The 19,921-nt window shown below is 41.6% G+C and overlaps 1 protein-coding gene across 3 annotated transcripts in view; it reads right to left on the bottom strand.

Moving 5' to 3' along the window:
• sdk2b (sidekick cell adhesion molecule 2b) overlaps positions 1-19,921 on the bottom strand; it is a 295,188-nt gene that overhangs the window by 20,334 nt on the left and 254,933 nt on the right. For all 3 annotated transcript variants that reach the window (XM_085360965.1, XM_085360966.1, XM_085360967.1), the window contains 20 exons: positions 18,226-18,402; positions 17,082-17,218; positions 15,466-15,613; positions 13,960-14,100; positions 12,890-13,071; positions 12,266-12,381; positions 10,984-11,179; positions 10,505-10,603; positions 9,044-9,235; positions 6,508-6,629; positions 6,259-6,368; positions 5,337-5,487; positions 4,961-5,198; positions 4,087-4,202; positions 3,693-3,882; positions 3,434-3,532; positions 2,745-2,939; positions 1,830-2,031; positions 1,325-1,428; positions 191-261 (listed from right to left, as the gene is read on the bottom strand). In XM_085360965.1, the coding sequence (XP_085217091.1) occupies positions 191-261; positions 1,325-1,428; positions 1,830-2,031; positions 2,745-2,939; positions 3,434-3,532; positions 3,693-3,882; positions 4,087-4,202; positions 4,961-5,198; positions 5,337-5,487; positions 6,259-6,368; positions 6,508-6,629; positions 9,044-9,235; positions 10,505-10,603; positions 10,984-11,179; positions 12,266-12,381; positions 12,890-13,071; positions 13,960-14,100; positions 15,466-15,613; positions 17,082-17,218; positions 18,226-18,402 (2,986 nt within the window). The remainder of the gene's footprint in view (positions 1-190; positions 262-1,324; positions 1,429-1,829; positions 2,032-2,744; positions 2,940-3,433; positions 3,533-3,692; positions 3,883-4,086; positions 4,203-4,960; positions 5,199-5,336; positions 5,488-6,258; positions 6,369-6,507; positions 6,630-9,043; positions 9,236-10,504; positions 10,604-10,983; positions 11,180-12,265; positions 12,382-12,889; positions 13,072-13,959; positions 14,101-15,465; positions 15,614-17,081; positions 17,219-18,225; positions 18,403-19,921) is intronic.

Genomic DNA, 19,921 nt, shown 5'->3' with positions numbered 1-19,921 from the left:
TAATTCAGGTGGGAATGCGGGTGAGGGTGCTTTTTATTACGCAGACAGTGTGGCAGTGTGTTTATCAGTCTATACTGTAAGTATAGGCCTTGCTGTTTGCTATCAAGCTCTCTTAGAAGCCACTTTCCCACACTCGAACAGATCACGAAGTTTGAAAACATATATATAAAGTTGTTTTGTTTGTTCTTACCTGCCAGCGGATCAGCACTGACGTTGTTGTGTATGGCGTGACAGAGAGAATCGAGGGCGCTTCGTCAGGCACTGGGGTAATAAAAGTGAAATAAATGAGCTAAATTGACCTGAAAATCTGCACAATTCAAGATGCTTAACCTATCCATGTGCAGTGGCATTCATGGAGCATAAATACACAACAGCCACAACAGAAGAACCATTGATGAGTCAGAAATAGCTGAGGGAAAGATCACCAGAGTTTCTTGATTTGGATAAGCACCACTGGGCAAACTTTTGTTTTCTTTTATAAAGTTGCTCTTTTGTCTCATGATGGTGCAGTTGTTGTTGTCTTTGCCAGTAATGTCCAAATCACAGCAAAAGGCAAATTGATGCAGACATAAAACTGTTTTCACTATGATACAGATCAAAGTCATACCTCTGACTTTTTGTGTTTAAACTTAACCTACATTTTAAATAACAACTTGATACTATACACTAACATATAAAAGATGTCACAAAGGAATAGCTTGTTTTGTGAAAATGAACACTAGCGTTCACACTGGCTGACAGCTTGAGTGTCACTAAATGAAAATGACCACATTCACCAAGAAAGTGTCTTGCACAACACACCATAAATGTGCCATACATCAATATGACATGCATACATTCAAAAAATTACATACGAGTAAGCTTTAGAGGCACTTCTTATTAGCTACAGAGCAAGCCAGACAAGACATTTCCAGCTTTATACCAAGTTTGTGCTTAAGGATGAGTCACACAAGAGCAAAAATAGATGTTCAAAAAAGTTTATTTTTGAATAACTTGCAGTCGGCAGCCAAGTTGTCCCAAACCACTTTGTTGCCAAGCAGTTGTGGTAACCAATTGGTTGTCCAGACGTTAAGCATGTAACACCCTCAACCTCTGGGCCATGTTTAAGTGCAAGGTGATTGCACAAGTTGGCTGGTCACAGGAAACCTGTCTCCAAACAAGCACGTTTTGACTTGAACTTGGACTCTTTTAGTCTTACCTTAGTTAACAGCAATCAAAAATAGACCCACTTCTTTCTGATCAAGGTAAACGATGCATCATGTCATCAGATTTTTATGCTGTAAACGATGAGAATAAAGATTTTTGCTCATCGTGTTACTCTTACCATCCTGTAGAGTTGTGATTGCTTCACTTTCCTGACTGTACTCGCTGTCCCCTATGTCATTGGTGGCTTTTATTCTGAACTGGTAAGATGTGAAGGGTTTCAGCCTTAGGGATGAAAGCACAGAAAAGCACATCAATCTTTATCACAAACTGCAGCATTGAAACTTCAAACTTTTTAAACTCCATACATCAAAAAGAGAGTCTCACTGCGAGGTTTAGAAGCAAACTATTAGGCATACTTTAAACCAAACTGGAACCTTAATGGCAAATACAGTTTCACATTTGTACTTGCCAAATGCATTTCCATCGTTTACGTTCCAAACTGCAATCCTCTGGAAACATTATTCTTTAAAAGAACACATTTCTTATGCCAGCTATTCAAAAGCTAGGGGAATATTAAAGAGGAAGCGTCAGCAAGAAGTGTGAGAACACATTTGTTCTAATAAAGGGAATGTGAAAATTTACACCTTAACGTAACCAGATGTCGTTACTTGATGATACTCTACCTGGATACTATGTAGGTTGTGGCCTCGTGGCTGACAGATGCTGAGTGGACCGTCCAGTTGCTTTCAGGTAGCTCTCTTAGCTGGACCGTATAGTAGCGCACGGGGGACAGGCCGTCACTACCAGGCTCCCATGAAAGCAACACCTGGCGAGCCTGAACGTGTTTTTGAGGAACCAGGGGGCGGCTGGTAGGCTGAGGACGAGCTGGAGCAAAAACAGAGGCAAGTAAGGGAAAGAGAAACGGGCAACGGAATACAAGGACGACTGCTGTGTGCGCATGTGACACATGAATTGGGACAAACTGAGTGTTTGGAGAAGTTGCAGATGTGCGGGGGAAAAAATTGGAGCTATTAGAAACAGTTTTTTTAAAATATACTTCTTGTTTTCCATTTACTCATATTTGCATGAGCTATGTAGAGCTGACAAGAAAGAAGAAAGTGTGATTCTGGTGCTGGAATGAAAAGTAGCTGAGAAACTAAAGTAGCATAGTACACGATCCACAACATGCCTTGAGGGAAGCAGATGGACTGATGCATTCTCACAATGACATCAGAGTGCTTCAATAAATACCCACAGGGCACAGACACTCCTCTAGAAAACACATCTGCTCGCTGAACTGTTGACTGGAAATGAACTAAGTGCAACAAAGGCTTAGTGCAGCTCTCTGCATGTTATGCCATTACGGAGATCATACACATGTGTCTGTTCTCAGGTCTCAGCACCATTTATACAACTGTTACTATATTTCCTGCATTGTTAGAGAAATACAAATTATGTTGCTACTACGCTTCCAAACACCACTTCATCAGCATCAGATGAAACATTTTATTCATATTCTCAATTAAATTGTTGTTTTTATGACTCCCCCACATATCCAGCGCTCGAATATGTCAGTATTAAAATCCACATCGAGTTACCTCTTTTCTCCGTGGTAACCACGAGCGCCTCGGCCGCCTCACCCCAGCCTTTCCTTGTCTGTGCCGTGATGCGAAACACATAGACAGTTTCTGGCTTGAGGTTAGTCACCATGTACTGGCGGGCGCTAGGGTTCAGCACATCCACTGTGGCTGTGTTGCTATTGGTAGAGTTGAGGTGGTACGTGATCTGGTAAGCTGGAGAAGAGACAAATGGTCTTAATAAAGCTGTCAAAGATGCTCTGGGTTAGAATGAAACATGTATTTCAGTGGTATCTGAAGAAACAGTTGTTTATACTGTTAATAAAAGGGAAATCAAGCTGCGCTGCAGACAGCTGTGTTCCTTCTGACAGGATTTCATTAGCATCTGCTCCTCTATGCTACTTTGTAGGTCTGTCACACTGGACAGTTTATACTAAATTATCCAACAGATGTTTATTGGAATGAATACTCACAAGGAAATCCCCAGTAAGCCAACAAGAGAATCCCAGTCCCTTTATTGCAAACCGGAAAATAACAAGACTTGATTTCCCCCAACGAATACGGTCTAATCCACTTAGTTGGGGAAAAAAACCCAAATCAAAGTTTGCAAAAGTATGTTTACAATGATTGGGAGCAAAAACTGTTGCCATTGATTTCTAGAGTAGAATTAGGGGCCAAATCTTAATAAAAAACATTTTGTATGTACTAACCAAGTATAATGCCATTCGGCTGGGCAGGGGACTGCCAAATAAGGCGGACTGAGGTGGTCCGGACTTCAGGGAACAGGATACCCACTGGAGGTCCTGGGACTGTGAAGACCACACAAAGATTTAAAGTTTTTTTAGACATAACATATAAGTAGCCCCTCCCTTTTCTTAATTCTCTTACCAAAGTATTCAGCACAATATCAATTGCTATTTATTTTTACATAATTGGAATGCTCAATCTTGCTCTATCCTGTGTTCCTACCATCATCCAGGGTCCTTTCAAGAATAGGTGGAGAGCTCGGCCGTCCATCTCCAATCCGTGTGAATGCCAGAACTTGGATCTCATAGAGCACATATTTCCCCAGACCAGTCAGCTGGACACTGTGAGTGGCATTCCCCTCTACTGTCCAGAAGTGGACTGGACTGTCCGAGTCTTTTTCTTTATAAACCACCTGACTCGGTGAGGAGACAGGAGAAAGAGGTTGGGAAAAGTGAATGTGGAAATTAAGTAGGACAAATAGCCTCAAAAACCGCAACCATGCTGTGTATTTCACAGCTTAAAAGAAGCTCAAGTTTTTTCCAAACTAATTAGATGCCTCGGAAAGCTCAGTAAATAAAAGGTGTATAGCTGCCAAATATAAAAAGCAGAAATAGACCTTGTAGCCCAGAATGAGCCCATTCCTGTCCGGCTCTGGGACTTCAAACCAGCGCACCAGGATGCTGCTTGAAGTAGTTGCAAAGGCAGAGACGTTGGTGGGACCACTGGAGGGAACTGGGAACAATAAAGAGATTAGAGGGCTGGATAGTCTACTGTTTGCCACATATTCCAAAAAGTCTGTCATATATGCTGTGTATGAGGGCAATTACTGTACATACGGATCTAAAATAGAGAAGGATTTATTATTTGTGTTTGCGTATGCACACAGAAGCTTCTATTATTTTGGCTTGGTGGAAAAAACCCTCAAGAATAGGGCTCTTCTCCTCCTTGGCACTCATCCTTGGACAACATGCCTGATTCCTAATAATTTGCTGGAGTATGGGGAAAAAAAGAGCGCAGGAATTCCACATTTAAGTCCATGTGTTCTCAATTTCCTCAGACTCCATTCTTAGCTCCTTCCATGTCTTTCTGTCCAATGCCTGGTGAAAGCGTGAAAGCAGACGCAAGAATGGAAAAGCAGTGTCTTTGCTTATATTAAAGAGGCTATTAAAAATACTCTAGCAGGGCATCTGAGCAGGAAACAATCTGCTCATGGATTTACCATATGGCAAAGTGTTAAGTGTTTGTTTGACACCTCTAATATGACTAATAATAAAGATATTCAGCACAGATGCTGCAAATACAGTATCACAGAAGTAATCAGCGTGTTTTTATTTCTGGGTTGTGAAAATGTGTTTGATGTTCACACAAATATGTGTGAGGCAATTTAGGAATTTGACCTTTAACAGAAAAAAGAAGATTTGACTAATCTAATGAAGTTTGTGCATTACTTTTCCAAAGAAAATAGCGTTTTTCCACAGCGTGGAACTCACCAGACTCCCGTGTCCTGCCTCTGACCGGTTGGCTCCAGGGTCCCACTCCAATGCCGTTTACAGCCTGGACCCTGACCTCATATTCTGTCCACTCCTCCAGGTCCTCAATAGTAAACTCTCTCTCCAGACGGTCGGTAATAACATGGGTGAGTGGATGGCCCTGTGAGCCTGCACGGGAGTACTGAACCCTGTAGCCCACCTGCTCTGCATTCCCATTATATTCCCATTCAGGCAAAGGCTGAGGGGAAGGAGATGGTGTTCACATTGAGAGAGATTGGACTGACTAACAGGCCTGTTTCCTTCAACTCATCAAGTTTTTCTTACAGTGTGACATCACTAACAAAAACTGGCATTTTAGAAAAAGATTTCTCCTTACCATCCATCGTAACCAGAGGCTTGTTTCACTAGCGGTGCGCAGGGTGACGTTGGCAGGGGCCATGTCGGGAGGAGCTGGTAGGGTCTGAATTTTTCTGGAGGGCTGACTGGGAGGACTGGTACCCACTATGTTCACCTGACGCATCCGAAACCTGGTATATGGATTTGAACATCATAACATGAATCTCACTTGAGAAAACACTTACTTGATTTCAGCTGTAGTCCTGAAACTGGGAATCTGGCAGCTTAAAATGAACCTGCAATGATCAGCATTATAGTCGCACTTGCATCCTCTTACATGAGGCTTATTGCATTTGAACAAGATCAGAGCGCTGAATATGAATAAAGCATGAATATGCTGTGGGGGGCTTATTTGCGTTATGGCCTGAATATGCAAAACAGCAATTTTTTTGCATTTAACTATATTGAAATGAAAAGTGGCAGCGCTGATGTTGGAATGATGAGAACTATAGCTGTTGTGAGCCTTTAGGGATTGGCTCAGTGAAATGCTAATTGCTTATATTGAATGCGATCGTGAAAAACAAGCCAAGATAAAAATCAGGCATACACTTAAAAAAAACTTTTAAAATAATCTTGAATTCAAATTAAAGGAAAACATAATAAGATAAGCTGCTGGGACATGCTGAAATGAAAGTGCACATACACAAATGGCACATGATTACTTTCAATTAAAACTGGCATTGTTAAGTTGTTAACACTAATACTGATGTGACTTTGTGTGTCTGTACAAAAGTACAGTGCAGCAGATCAGTTTTTATTTGTTCTTTTCAGCATGTGTTCTGCCACAGGAGAATGTGTACTGAGGTGAATGTGTAGTATGTCTGCAGAAGTACTTTGTATTTAATAATTTTGGAACTCAGGTACACAGTAAAGATTCACAGAAACAAGTTTCCAGTAATTACCTGTATGAGGTATATGGGTTGAGACCTGGCACCTCTAAGGAGCGAGCCTCAGGTTCGTTGAACACCTGGTGGACCATCAACCAATCCTCATTTTCTCCTACTGCACCCACCTGGGATTAAGACAACAGATGAGTCAAATACTGCACCTCTCTTTCTGAGGAACCGAGGAAAGTAGTGAATTTTTACTGAACTTTTTAAATATAACTAAAAAACAAATAAATTATTAGTTCCAGTTAAAATCTGGCTCACCTGGGCCTCCACTAGCCAGCGGGAAATGGAAGTTTTGCCATCATAGCCAGGTTTGAACTGCAGGTTGATGGAGCGTGGGCCAATATTGGAAATTGCCATGTTGGTAGGAGGGCCAGGAAGCTCTGTGAGGAAGCAAAAAACAAACACACAAAACAATTAAAAGAGTCACATAAAGCAATAACTGGGCTGATATTACTATGTCACTGGAGAATGTGCACTAAGATATGGATATTTTTCTCTTGCTGCCTCTTCCACAGGGCAAGTTGTTGAGTCTGTGGACTACATAGGAAAATCCATCAACCACAGCACCCTCTTGTGGCAGAACAGATACTGCACACATATATTTCTCTGCTATCTCATCCTATTCTCTCCAGAGTGCTCCCACCTTCAGCCAAGACACCAAAAAAGAAGATTAGATTTGGAAAAGATGCTTACACACAGTACACAGATAGAGACAATGCCATGAATGTCAATTACACTGCAGTTATCTGGATATATGATTCAATCTGATATCCTACTTGTTTACACTTGAGCTAAATAAACAATAAGAATGGATTATTCACTGGTAATCCTGGAGAAGGGGGGGGCAAATCTGAAAATGGTGAATTCAAAGAACAGCAAGAAAGCATTTTTGCGTATATGAATATCAACACTTTTTGTGCTTGTCTAGGTAGGATTGGATAATTTATGCGAGTGCAAAAACGGATTCATTATTCATCATTTTTTACCTCATACTTTTTAAAATATTAAACCTACTAGGCAATCCCCTCTTCCCAAAGCGCAATGTAGTTAACATAAATTCTAGTTGAAGACATTAATCCAAACCATAGCCCATCGGTATGACCCAGTATTTTTTGAAAAAAAGATATCATCATTGCCACATGGGGATACTAAACTGTTTTTTCCAAGATTGCTTAAATGTGAATATATTCAATCATAATGAAACGCAGATTATGTGTCGCTGTAAAATGACCACCTCTAAATTATTTGCATGACTGATTACTAAGGCTGCTTTTAGCTGGGTCATTACAGTACAGTTGCAGGCACATCGGCGTTTTCTTTATACCTATACAATGGGAGTAATTGCTATTCTGAACGTAAGTGCTACACTGAGGCCTGTTCTCAATAAAACAGCCTGTCATTTCACAGGTTTCACAGATGTACGGCCTCTAAATGTAGCTCCAGTAATTGACGTGGGCATTGTGTTTCTGTTGCACCGTTTTGCAAATATGAAATCATTAAACACTGTAATCGTCCTTAATGCTATCGAGGGAGCTATTATTTCACGAATGTCGGGGAGATACGTGCATGTGCAGGTTTTTTTTTTTTTTTTTGCTTCTGTCCTAGATGAGGTGACCGGGGTCAGATTTCATTGTGTCTGGCGCCAGACAACATTGAGTGTGCGCACCGAGTTCAATGCGTGACAGTAAATCTACGGGAAGGGAAGGTTCAGTAAAGGTCCCCAGTTGCTCATTAATTTGAATAAAGACACAATTTTGACTTGAGAATTAATTGAGCTTGGAAAGGTTTTATGATTGTTAATTGGAACTGCACACTGCCTGAGAATGAAGGCATGCGGATAAAGGTAGATATTGTCTGAGTATGTAAAAAAAAAAATGCTATGGCACTTGTAATGTCAATCAATTTTTCTAATTTTAAATCATGCTTTTTATTTGTTCTTGTTTCTAATGTCTCTGTAAAGCACTTTGAATCACCTTGTTGTTGAATTGTGCTATACAAATAAACTTGCCTTGCCTTGCCTTGCCTTGCCTAACACTTGCTTTTTGCAGGTATCATGTAAAAGCGTACTTTCATTCACTTTCACAACATGCCACCACCTCTCCTCAAAATAGACATGAACCGTTAACAGATTTTACAGGGACTATTTCTTCAAAGAGCACTCAACCAAGGATGAGTGATACTTAGCCTCAACACAATTGTGTAACGTCTTCTGTTCCAGAGGGCGCTCTCCAAGTACGGAAAAAATGAATGCTGACGATGTCTACAATGAGACTGAATGAACATCGAAACAGGAGCTGCCAATACAAACTGACATTTTGGAGAGGGACTTAAGTGGGCGGGCACAATTAAAGATGCAACTGCAATGTGAGAAATGTAGAATCTAGTGTGTATCCATTCTCACACATGAACTTTAGACAGTGTCAGAAAAATCTGGAAAATTGTCTTTTGTTTTTTGGGGGAAAGCGTTCTGCCGGAGGAGCTGACCACTCACAAGCTGTGAAGTCACTGAACTTTCAGTGCTTTTCTCATACTCGCAAGAATTGATGCAAGATGACACCACACAGGCTTGTAGTATGAGCTAGGAGGTTAAAGACTATTTAACATTCAATATACTGCAGTAATTTGTGTTGTCATGTGCACCTCTGCCTGGTGATGTTTGGAAAAGTTCAGTGCTGCAGTTCATGTCTAAAAGCTGCTTTTTTTTTTTTTTTAATTACTCTTTCATATCATCTGGAATAAAAAATTTTGGGCACACAGGCTCTCATGTATCTGTAGTGAATGCTTGGTTACTAACCTGGTGGAACACCAGAGGAAATGGTGGAGGAGGACAGCACGCCCTGGCCCTTGGAGGTCATTCCTCCCACTTCAATAGTGTAGGTGGTGAGAGCAGTGAGCCCGGTGACCCTGTACTCTAAGGTGACATTGGGCAGGTAGTGGGTGACTCTGGTGTTTGTTCGGTTGTACTCCTCCCAAGAAATGCGGTAACCTAAGGAGAGGCAGTGATGAGTGGACACGGACAGAAAATCCTCCAAGGGAAAATCTGACAGCAGTTTTACTACAATAGCAACTCCAGGCTTGCGTGCTACAGGGCAAGCTAACAGAAATATTAAATTAACTTCATCAAAAATTGAATATAGCAAATTAAATAAGCCTGTGATTATACCTCCCTGCACTCACGCATCCTCCGCTCACTCCCATACACACATACAGACACACATGCTCACCCGCTCAAAGTTAATGCAATTTGCTCCTTGGCCAGCAGCTCTTTTCATGTGATTGCACAAAGCATTAAGCAGCATTTCTTGCCAAATCAATAATTTCACATGGCATGTCAGTGTTTGTCTCCTGGGAGCGTGCAACACATTGAAATGTTGGAAAATACTTTACAACATGCTGCTAAATATCAAGCTGTGCAAACATTTAACAATTTGTTAGCTAGATTCTTTAACGTAATACTCAAGAAAAAACATTCTGCATGTGAGTCGATGGAATGAAAGATTTACTGCACATTAAGCGACTGATAAGTCGATGGCGTGGTTGCATGAAAAATAATAGAAACAATATATTGGCCAGTATTATAGAAAAATCACTGAGTAGTAGGGAATGTAATTTTAAGAAAAGCCAAATAACCATTTCTGCACTCTTACCACTGAAAGATTCACTTTAATGATCTATCTCATCAGTCAATGTGATGTTTTATTGGTCTTTATTATGTCTGATAATTTAAGGACTTTTTGCCCTTTTATTACTATACTGTTTCATACTAAAATGGTCACATTTCTGTATATTTCTTCTACGATTGCAAAAGACTTGAGCAATGCCTCTCGAAGGGAGCCTTATTGAGAGATATTTCATATGGAGAGCTTGGGAGAGGAGACAATGTTGGCTGAAAAATGTCATTTTTCAAATATTCTTCTCTTTCTTTCTTTTTTTTTTTTTCTCAAGTGTTGTCTTATTGCTGGTATATTCTGTCTGTGGCTTGGGAAGCACTATGTGCATGAACCCCCACAAAAAACAAAGAAAAACAACAACTAACGATAAAGAACCTCTCCTGGGCTGGCTTCAGTAAATGAGTTCAAGCAGCTGCAATATAAAACCAAATCCTCCGGTCTCAGTTCAACCTGAGCACTGCCTCATGCGACTGGTGTCTGTCAACCCAACTCTGACAAATACCACCTTGGAAAAAAAAAAGGTGCTATTTCTCACCTTTTCTGCCTCTGGCTACAAGTATAATTTGGGAATTATGTGAATGTACCTGTGAGAACTCCATTCTTCTCGCTGGGCTCACTCCAGCTGACTTTGAGTGAAGTGTCCAAGATCTCGGTGAAACTCAGATGACCCACTGCACCGGGGGCTGAATAGGAACAAATAAGAATAATGAGCACGCCTAAGAGGCTTTGAGCCACAGCTGTACAGGTGATTGACTAGGATCTGGAAATAGCCACTCATTGCTGACATCTTAAGAGTTTGGATTTTAAAATTTGAAAAAAACGAAGAAAGAAAAACCCGTGAATATGAGCCAGGGTACACTGGGAATTTTTACCACTTCGCAAATATTCTGTAAAGAACTATATCCCAATTATGATGATGCCGAATATACTCATTCATTAGCACTTTTCTACAACTCCTTACTACATGAATAATAGATCTTGCCCAAAGGATGTGTTACTGTGAGATGCATGTGTCCCCATGCCACCGTGGGAGAGGCAAAAGTGTGGAAGAAAAGTCACTTACTGTCCTCGTGCGTCCTCAATGCTTTAGGCGGGCTGCGGGGGCCGTCTCCGGGTGTGGTGAAGCACAGCACAGAGGTGTAATACTCGGTGAACTTCTTCAGACCTGTCACATATCCCACATGGACGCTGTCCTGGAAGTTCGGTCGTACTGTTACCATGGCAACTTCGTCATCCTTTCCAGGTTCCCAGGCCAGCAACTAAAGTGGGGGGAAAACAATGTAAAAACAAAAGAAAAAAATAGAAAAAAAGAAAGGAAATTACCCACACGGTTGAAAATAAAGCGACTAATCCTTTTTCTTCTGTAATAATTCTCACAAAACTAACAGTAGTGTCTCTCTGTGGTGGTCCTAAGCCACTCCGAGGAGAGATTTGGCATCATAGCTCTCCCAAATATATTTAGAAAAATGCCCTAAAGAGGTTTTGACTGGGGGAGAGTGACTGAATAACTCCGCCAATGTAGGCTCAAGAGAGACATGATAGCATCCCATCATTGCACACCATATAGCATCTACAAATGGGGTCTGGATTGACCAATTAGCTGCTTGGTAATGAGTCCCAATGGTTGTCTATTGGGTTGTTTCCAGTTTTCAGAGTGAGCGAGCTTCCAGGGAAGTAAAGAATTGGCTAGAGGATGTCAGTGGGATAAATGCTTGATTGTCCGCCTTCATTTTCCAGCTCTCCGTTCTGCTTTTGACACACTTTCTATCACCGCCCACACTATCTACCTCCCCTTTTCTCATTGCTTCTTAAGTCTCTTTCCCGGGAGAAAATCCTGGTATTTAAAATTCAGATTGGGTCTTTACAGTATGACCCTTCCACCAAGCTGACTAAGACTTGTGGACTGTCATTCAACAAACAGACAAAAAGAGAGAGAAGAAAAACCCAAAAACATAATTAAGTCTCAGTGGAGTCAGCAGAAAAGTACAACTGCACCATGGATGCAGTTTTGAGAATCCCTGTGGGCTACATTTATTCAAGGTGCACACAAGAGGGGCAGAGATAGCCTACATTTGAGAGCGTCTGACAAAATAATGAAGACATTTATCATTATGGGCACGCAGCCTTACAAAGTTACATATGAGAAATGGTCGTGAGGATAAAGAGAATGACCTCAGACTGACAAATCGGTGAACAGAATCCATTGTTCACACTGGCACCAAATGTCGTTAACCCCCCTGGCTTTTCAATCCCCTGTGCTACATGTAATACTACATGCTCAACTGTGACAGGTCTGCCAAGTGGATGTGATGACTGGTGGTGTTGACACTGCGGCGTCTACTGACCTTGTAGCCCTGGTTAATGCCGTTGATGAACTGGGGGTTAGGGGCTGTCCACGTAAAACGGATAGTTGTTGAGTTGACCGACTCGGCCTGCACGTTGCCTGGAGCTATGGTGGGCACTGGGATGGATGAGGAGAGGAAGAAAAAGTGAGACAGAGCGGAAGAAAAAATAAAAGAAGAACAGAAGGCAAAAAGCAAGGGTGTGACAATGCCTTTCAATTCGCTGTTGGAAGTCTGCCTGCATCTGTTTAGATGTCAGTATTGATTGCTGCTGCGTAGGTCAGAGCAGATACCACCATTACTCTCTCTCTGGTACTTAAACCTTACACCAGAACTCTTTGTGGGTTTGTTTGCAGTGGTGTGACCTATTTATGGGTTTTAGAGTCACATCATTGTGTTTCTTACAAAGAAGATAACAGTTAGCACTAGCTTTTAGAGCTGATTTCAGTAATATATATGCAGAAATAAAATAAAATGAAAGATTTACACTGTATTTGTAAGATACTGAATGCTTGATTGACACATCTTAAAGATAAGCTTGACTGAATTTAGTAAAAAATAATATACATGCATGCTCACTGAATAATGGGACATTAAATAAGAAGGAAAGAGCTATTGAGTGCTTACCTCCTTGCAGGGTCCACTCAGTAACCTTATGGCTGAAAGTGCCCAAACCTGCCCCATTGTAGGCAGCCACCTCAATCTCATAATTGGTCCAGATGATGAGGTCTTCCAGCAGCAGTGTGGTCATATCTGGGCTGGAAATGTTCTTGATTTGGTAGTCCACAGGCAGCCCAGTGAGACGATACCTGTGATAGACATGTATAAACTTGTTGGACTATTCAGAAGATTGGACACCTGTTCTGGATGAGAGTCCATGTGTTTGCAGATTTTGTACCTTATCTCTGACAGTTTAGTTGTTTCACTGACAAAGACATTACTATTTTACCTGAGCCCAGCAGTGCATTAGAATCCCTGCTAGGGGGAGACAAAGCACTAGCCAACAAGCAATTAAAAACTGACAGCACTGACTGTTGTCTGGAAAACACCTGCTGTTTTATTTGGATGTAATGAATAAAAAGCCTGACAGAAAACCAAACTAATTACATGCCTACAGGATTTACAGTCAGTTTGGCATATTGCTGACTTTACCTAATAGACTTGCTGAAGTTTTTTTTAAGTCAAATCAGCCATTAAATTTTGTTTTGTTTTTTTTCCTCACAGACAAGATATGCATGTATATCTTTAAATACAGCGGTAAGGGATGTAAAACATACTCCAAGTGAGCTGCTCCTAGTAGTTTTCCACTCCAAAACCAAAGACATAAATTAAAATAGATGGATCAATAATATATGCACTGGTAATAAAGTTAGAAGAATATTTTACACTTTACAAAACGCTGTAGAAAAGCATTTAGACTTCTGTCTGTTCAGAAAGAAAGTGCAAATGCAAAATATGAAGGTCACAAATCAAAAACGAAATCCATCATCACGTAAGAACACTGACAAAGGAAGCACAATAGATGTGCACACCACTTTGTAGCTTCCTTTAAATATAAAATATGATCAAATTTCTATTACACTGACTTGAGAAAGTACTTGGAGTCCCTCATTTTAAAACATGGACCATCAACACTGTGTAAATTCTAACCATTCACATAAATGTAAGAGACAGGGAGGTGTCTGTGGAGATTTTACCGAACGATGTAGCCTCTGAGGATGCCGTTCTGGTGGCTTTCCGGTGGAGGCTGCCACTGGATCATGATAGATTGGTTGGTCCGACCACTAGCAATGACATTTTGAGGAGGAGCACTGGGGGACTCCTCTGGGAGAGAGACCCTGCAGAACACACACACAAATATTGCACTGATAAGACATTATATTAAAACCACTAACATGTGATAACTCGTGTGTAACACCAAACATCTATTTCTGCTGTCTGCTTTCTGCTATCTTAAGCCTCAGTAAAGTTTGCAAGGATTTTGAATTGGCAAAGGGTCGTTGCTGGTCTCTAAGCATGTGAGATGGGGGGCTTTGGGTCCTGGCAGTCATGTACCAGCCACGTAAACATTTCTATAGACCCAGCGCACACATACAGTCCTTTTCTCAGCATAAAATCTTGCCCCACAAAAACCCTTTCAGGAATAGCTAAAGGAATAGGAATCCGGTGGGATGCACTGCAACAGGTTCAGTCCACAGAGGTCCCACTCACAAAGGTCTAAAGCAACCCCAGAGATCTCATGTCTATACCTTAATAGGTCAGAGCTTGTTTCAAGGGAGACCAATGAGTTATTAGGCAGGCAGGATTTTAGTTTTAATGCTCCAGCTACTCGATGCAGAAGTTTAAAAAATGAAGAAATTCCAGCTGAAGCATTTCCCCGTACAATATCTTCTGTCTCATAACTGTGTCCTTCCATATCCTTTTGTTTGTGAAAAAACTGTCACCGTTTCTTGTTTGCTTTTGCTCTCCGAAATACGTGCAATACTCACCACCTTGAAATCACCTCTGAGGAACTGAAAGGGTACCTAGGCTACCTAAAAGCTATATTTCTACTGTGATAAAACACCCCGTGTGTCTGGGGAGAAAATGTGTATGAGAGATGGGAGCGAGATCACTGGCACTAACTGTCCCAAATGGTCTCGTGGAGAGTTCTGTGCTGCACCCCCCGTGACACACAAATGAAGCTCCCTATGGCTCTCCTATGGCTTGGGAGCTCCCAGCAGGAGGCAGCGTGACAGACTGGTGGAGGAAAAGAATGGAGGCAAGAAGGGATAGGGAGAACAATCAGTGCTTGAAGTTGTGTGAGGCCACAGAGAAGCCAACAGCGGTCTCGCCTCAAACCTAAATCCTCCCTGTGGCTTTCAGAGTCAGTAGGGGTTTGTGTGTTTGAAAATGCGCGTTTGAAAATGCGTGTTTACATGCAATTGCGCACGTTTGTATGTGTATTCTCCTCGGGAGGCTTACATGTATATCCCTCTTCTCTCGACTCTTGACTGAAGGGATCAGTCAATCCGGTTGTCTAGGAAACAGATCTCATATACACAATGTACTGTTTACTAACAACCAACAAAGTCCTGTTTTGACTCTTGTTTTTTGACATTGCTTAGGTTTCTCACTGCTACTGCCAATTAAATGGTGTGCTGAAAGGGACAAAAAAGCTTTTAAAATGTTGATGTGAGATATAAAAAGTGTCTTTAGCTCACCGGTCTGTCTCCTTGCTAAACTGTCCCTTTCCCACATCATTAACAGCACAGAGGCGGAACTGATAGGAGCGAGCTGGGATCAAGCCGTTGACCGTCACTGCTGTGGACTCTGGTTCAATATTGGCCAGCAGGATGGCCCAGGGAGCATCTACAAGACAGAAAATCAACTTTTACACCTTTTTTCCTACATGCGCATCCACACAAATACACACCTGAGTTATTGCTATTGTTCCATTCAGGAAGGAGTGCTACATTCCAAGGAATTTCACCAATATCAAAAGGGATTTTCAATTTAATGCCTTCCAGTCATTTTGTCTTAGATGGTTTTAAAATTCAATTTAATGAAACAAACCAAGCAATGGTTGAAAAAACAAACAAACCCAAAATAGAAGAGCAATAACAGTATTGGTACCCACAGGGAAACTTGGTCTCTGCATTTAAGTATTAGGAGCAGAGAGCAGCTGACATACAGCACCCTGAGACCAACTCCAGATTTAAGCCAGTGCATTTATCAAGGGGACAACAACAGCAGAATCAGCCTAGCATGTTTTTTGATGGCAGGAAAACCTGGATCCTCAGTTATTCAGGGACTTCTTCCAAATTGGCAAACCATTAATGTTAATACTGTTTACCTCACCTTCCTGTTCTCTTTGATTCTACAAAACAATACAAAGCAAAAGTCCCAAAAGCATTGTTTCCGTTTCCCTCTTACTCCGTGACACTGACAAATACCAGTCTGCTCGTGTAGCTCAGCTTACAAGATGGCAGAAAAGAGAGAAGCTGTGGAAGTATTTACTTTATTTTGAAGACGAAAGACACAACAGTGAAACTCTAATTGCGTGCCTGGGTGATAATAAGTGTCAGCTGCACAGAGTTCTACTTCAAATTTAATAACGGACACCTGCAAGATTAGCACAGACGCTCCACAACGCCGGTGGCCCACGGAGGAGGGAAATGATGCTGGTGCAACAGCTCTGAAACGACAGCGGCTAGTTTTTAGTTCGGCTAAAGCAGCAAGTCAGAGGAAAATTAAGAAGCTTGGCGCTAGTAATATGACAGAGGAGATGCTACCGGTGTCTACTCGCTATATGCAAAAGAAGGCCTGTAGGCTATATGAAAGTGTTCCAAAGAGGTGTTACGCTGATGTTATGCCAGTCGAACAAATTGCTTATACCGGCATTTGTTCTGCATCGGGTTACTTTTCAATGGTAATCATGTCATAATGAAACTTTTATGAGTGTTATAACCCGACAGTGACAAGCCCCTCGTTTCAGTGCATTTAATTCAGCAATGCAAATTGAACAGAGCGACTGCGCTATAGTTACAAATCCATGCTGAGCCTAAAGGCAATGATGGACATTTCTAATTAGTGATATTGATCCTGATCTCAAATTCTATTTAATCTTCTTGTAATTTTTTGCTGTATTTGTTTACATTTAAGCTCCTTGGGAAAAACACTGTGAACACAGGAGTCTAAACCAGCCTCTTTTTAACTCACTGCTGCACTGTTAATCCCATGAGCTGAGTTCCCCAAACCTAACTCATCAAATAGAAGGTAGAGAAGGATGCAGGAGAAGGATGCATGACTGGAACAGACAGGACATTTTATGACTTACTGTTCTCAGAAACCTCCAGGATATAGCGTATGAGGGGACTGTTGCCATCAAAAGGCTTGGCCCAAGCCAGGTCGATGGCTCTTTTTTCAGATTTGCTCAGCACGGCCGTAGGGTTCTCTGGGGCATGGGGCAACTGTCTGCAGGGAACAGCAGGACAAGAGCGATAAATAAAAGAATCTCTCTATTACAGCAAACAAGCCGCGGAGCCAAGGGAGTTAGCGAACGTTTCGTTTTTCTCTGAAGATCGCTTGTACAGATCTAAAGTAAGGCAAAAATCTTTTGTAAGAGAGAGATCAGTTAGACAGGTGATGAAATGTGGCGAGACGAGACAGCAAAGATGGTTCCTTGTCAAGATGGACACACAGGCAAACAAAACGAGATGGATATCACTGGAGGGAGGAAAGGGATTGAAAGGCATAAGGAGACAGATAGAAAGAAAATGCACAGGGAGACATGAATAAATGAGGCCAAAGCAGAGGATCATTAATTCATTCAGCCATAAATTCAGATAAGCACAGACAGATTGATAGATAAACCTTATAGCAATGAATTGATATAGACGGTAACTCAGTCAAAAGGCAGGCAGCCAACGAGACGGCCGATAGCACGATAAACAAAGACAGAAACAATCAGTCAGTCAGTCTGGCAAACAGAAAGTTTGATATCACATTCATATTCAATTCACTCTCGCTGCTGTGGCTCTCTGTGTGCCAAAGTATAACCGTAGCAGGCAAAGTTATGTGGAAGCGAGGGATTTGAGAATAAAAACAGAAGCGCTCGTGCATGCATGTGTAGTATCGGAGATGGAGAATGGAGGCGGAGGTCCCCTGGGGCTGGAAGTGTGTCAGGTGAGAATGAGGACAGGGGAGGACTTAAGTGAAAATGAGTCAGCGGTGTCAATAGGAACAGACAGAATAGCAGTGGTGGTAAGCACTCATGTGTCTGGCGCTCGCACATGCGTATGCATGTAAATGTCTGTGCTGCGCCTCTGTGTGTGTGTTGTGTCTCTACAAAGAACATGTTGCTTCCTGTGTTTTTACACTGGAGAATATTGGAGAATCAAAAGGGTGAGAGGAAAAAGGAAGGCCGGTAAATAGAAAGTCGCACGATGGTGATGGTGAATGATGGGAGGAGGGCTTGTTACCTGACACGGAGGTGCGCGCTGCGGGAGTCGTTGCCTCCAACAGAGGTCACTCTGCATGTGTAGGTGCCTATGTCACCTGACCAGGTTTGGGAGATGTGAAGCGTACCATCTGCATCTAGCCGCATGCGGGGGATGGACTGAACATTTATCACTGAGCCCTCTTTTTCCCAGACATGCCTGGAATACAAAGACTTCAGTCAGCTGGCTTGTTAAATGTCATCGTCATCATCATCTGCTGCATCCATTCCTTCCACTGCATCAGTCAATCAATTTAAACACATTTTTAAAAAAAGGAAACTGCGATATTCACCAGCCTCTGTGTTTTTTCCATTATTACAATTAGTCACAATATAGCATTACTCACCACCTGCACGCCAATCGCACACACTCATACTGCATGTTAAGCACATTCTTTACACTTTATTGCTCAATTAAATCCATGAAATTATCTGTCAAAAGTCGTTTCTAGCATACTTCCAGAAGCTAACGCTGGATAATTTAATTGCCACCCGCTGTAGAGCGGAACTTATCAGGTACATATATATGTATGTCACCTTCAGATTGCAGGTTAACTCTTTTTGACAGTAAAGCAAAGAGTAAACTGAGGTTTTGGTTTTCTTTTATTCGACCACAATCTAAGAAAAACATGTCATTAGTGTGGTTTTTCATCTTCCTCTCCCCTGTCTCTTCAAACTCACCATCACAGGTGCCCCGCATATCATCGCGGCTGACGGGTGCATATCAAACGACCGATTCACACTCATCAAAACTGCGCGGCGCAAACGTGGCTTCAAATGCAGCTTTCTCCTCCGAGTAGAAAGGGACTATTGATCACTACTGATGTCAGCTACATGCTCGGAGTTCACTACATTTTCTGTGGAAGGGTTGTTTGTTGCGCTGGTTTGGGCAGCAGCTGTAAAATATTGTGCGAGGGACTCTTTATGTAAAGAAATATGTATATGCTGGTGGCTGACAAACATGGTTAACAGGCGTAGGTGTATGTCTAGGTCACAGGTTTCCTCTCTGTAGTAACAGCAATTCAGTGCATGTATTTATTTATTTTTGTGCGACCCTTAACCCTTCCCTATAGCAGAATTGTAGTGGTGAAAATAAGATAATAAGGGTGTTAAATGACATACACAACCAAGCTGAGGATGAAGCGTCTTTATTAGCCAATCTAAAAACAAAAAGCTCAGCTGCAGAGATTTATTAGGTATTAAACATGTAAGAAATACATAAAAATAGGTTAGGATGAGTTTCAGGATGAGTTAATCTATTTTAATCTTCTCTTCACCAGGAAGACACGGCTGAGTCCCTTAGAAGTGATCCAGATAGTGGTGCAAAGCTTCTAAACAGGTCCTTTTAACTAGCCTTGATTTTTTTTTTATGCTAAATCGCCATCAAATTGAGAAGTCAAGTTAAGATTCCTCTGCACGGTCAGGCACCCACATTCATTAGTAAAGGTCTCTGGGGTCTCTGGGGTCTTCTGATCAGTATGTGTTGGTCGAATCTTTCTCCTGGCGTGAACTAAAAAAGATTCTGCAGCTTTTGAGGATGTGACTCCTACATTTGAAACTCGGTTTTTTGATCTGTGGACACCGTGGGCATTGGCACATTTAGATGATAGGGCTGGCAAAGTTTCAGATTTGTTGTTGTTGTTTTTAATTTAAAAAAAAAGTTTCTTCCAAAATGTTAT

The sequence above is a fragment of the Diplotaxodon limnothrissa genome, linkage group LG8, assembly GCF_057381915.1.
Source record: "Diplotaxodon limnothrissa isolate DT_005_m linkage group LG8, D_limnothrissa_male_GT1.1, whole genome shotgun sequence".
NCBI classification, from domain to species: domain Eukaryota; kingdom Metazoa; phylum Chordata; class Actinopteri; order Cichliformes; family Cichlidae; genus Diplotaxodon; species Diplotaxodon limnothrissa.
The sequence above is the reverse complement of the archived record's forward strand: the minus strand, read 5'-3'. Positions and strand labels throughout refer to the sequence as shown.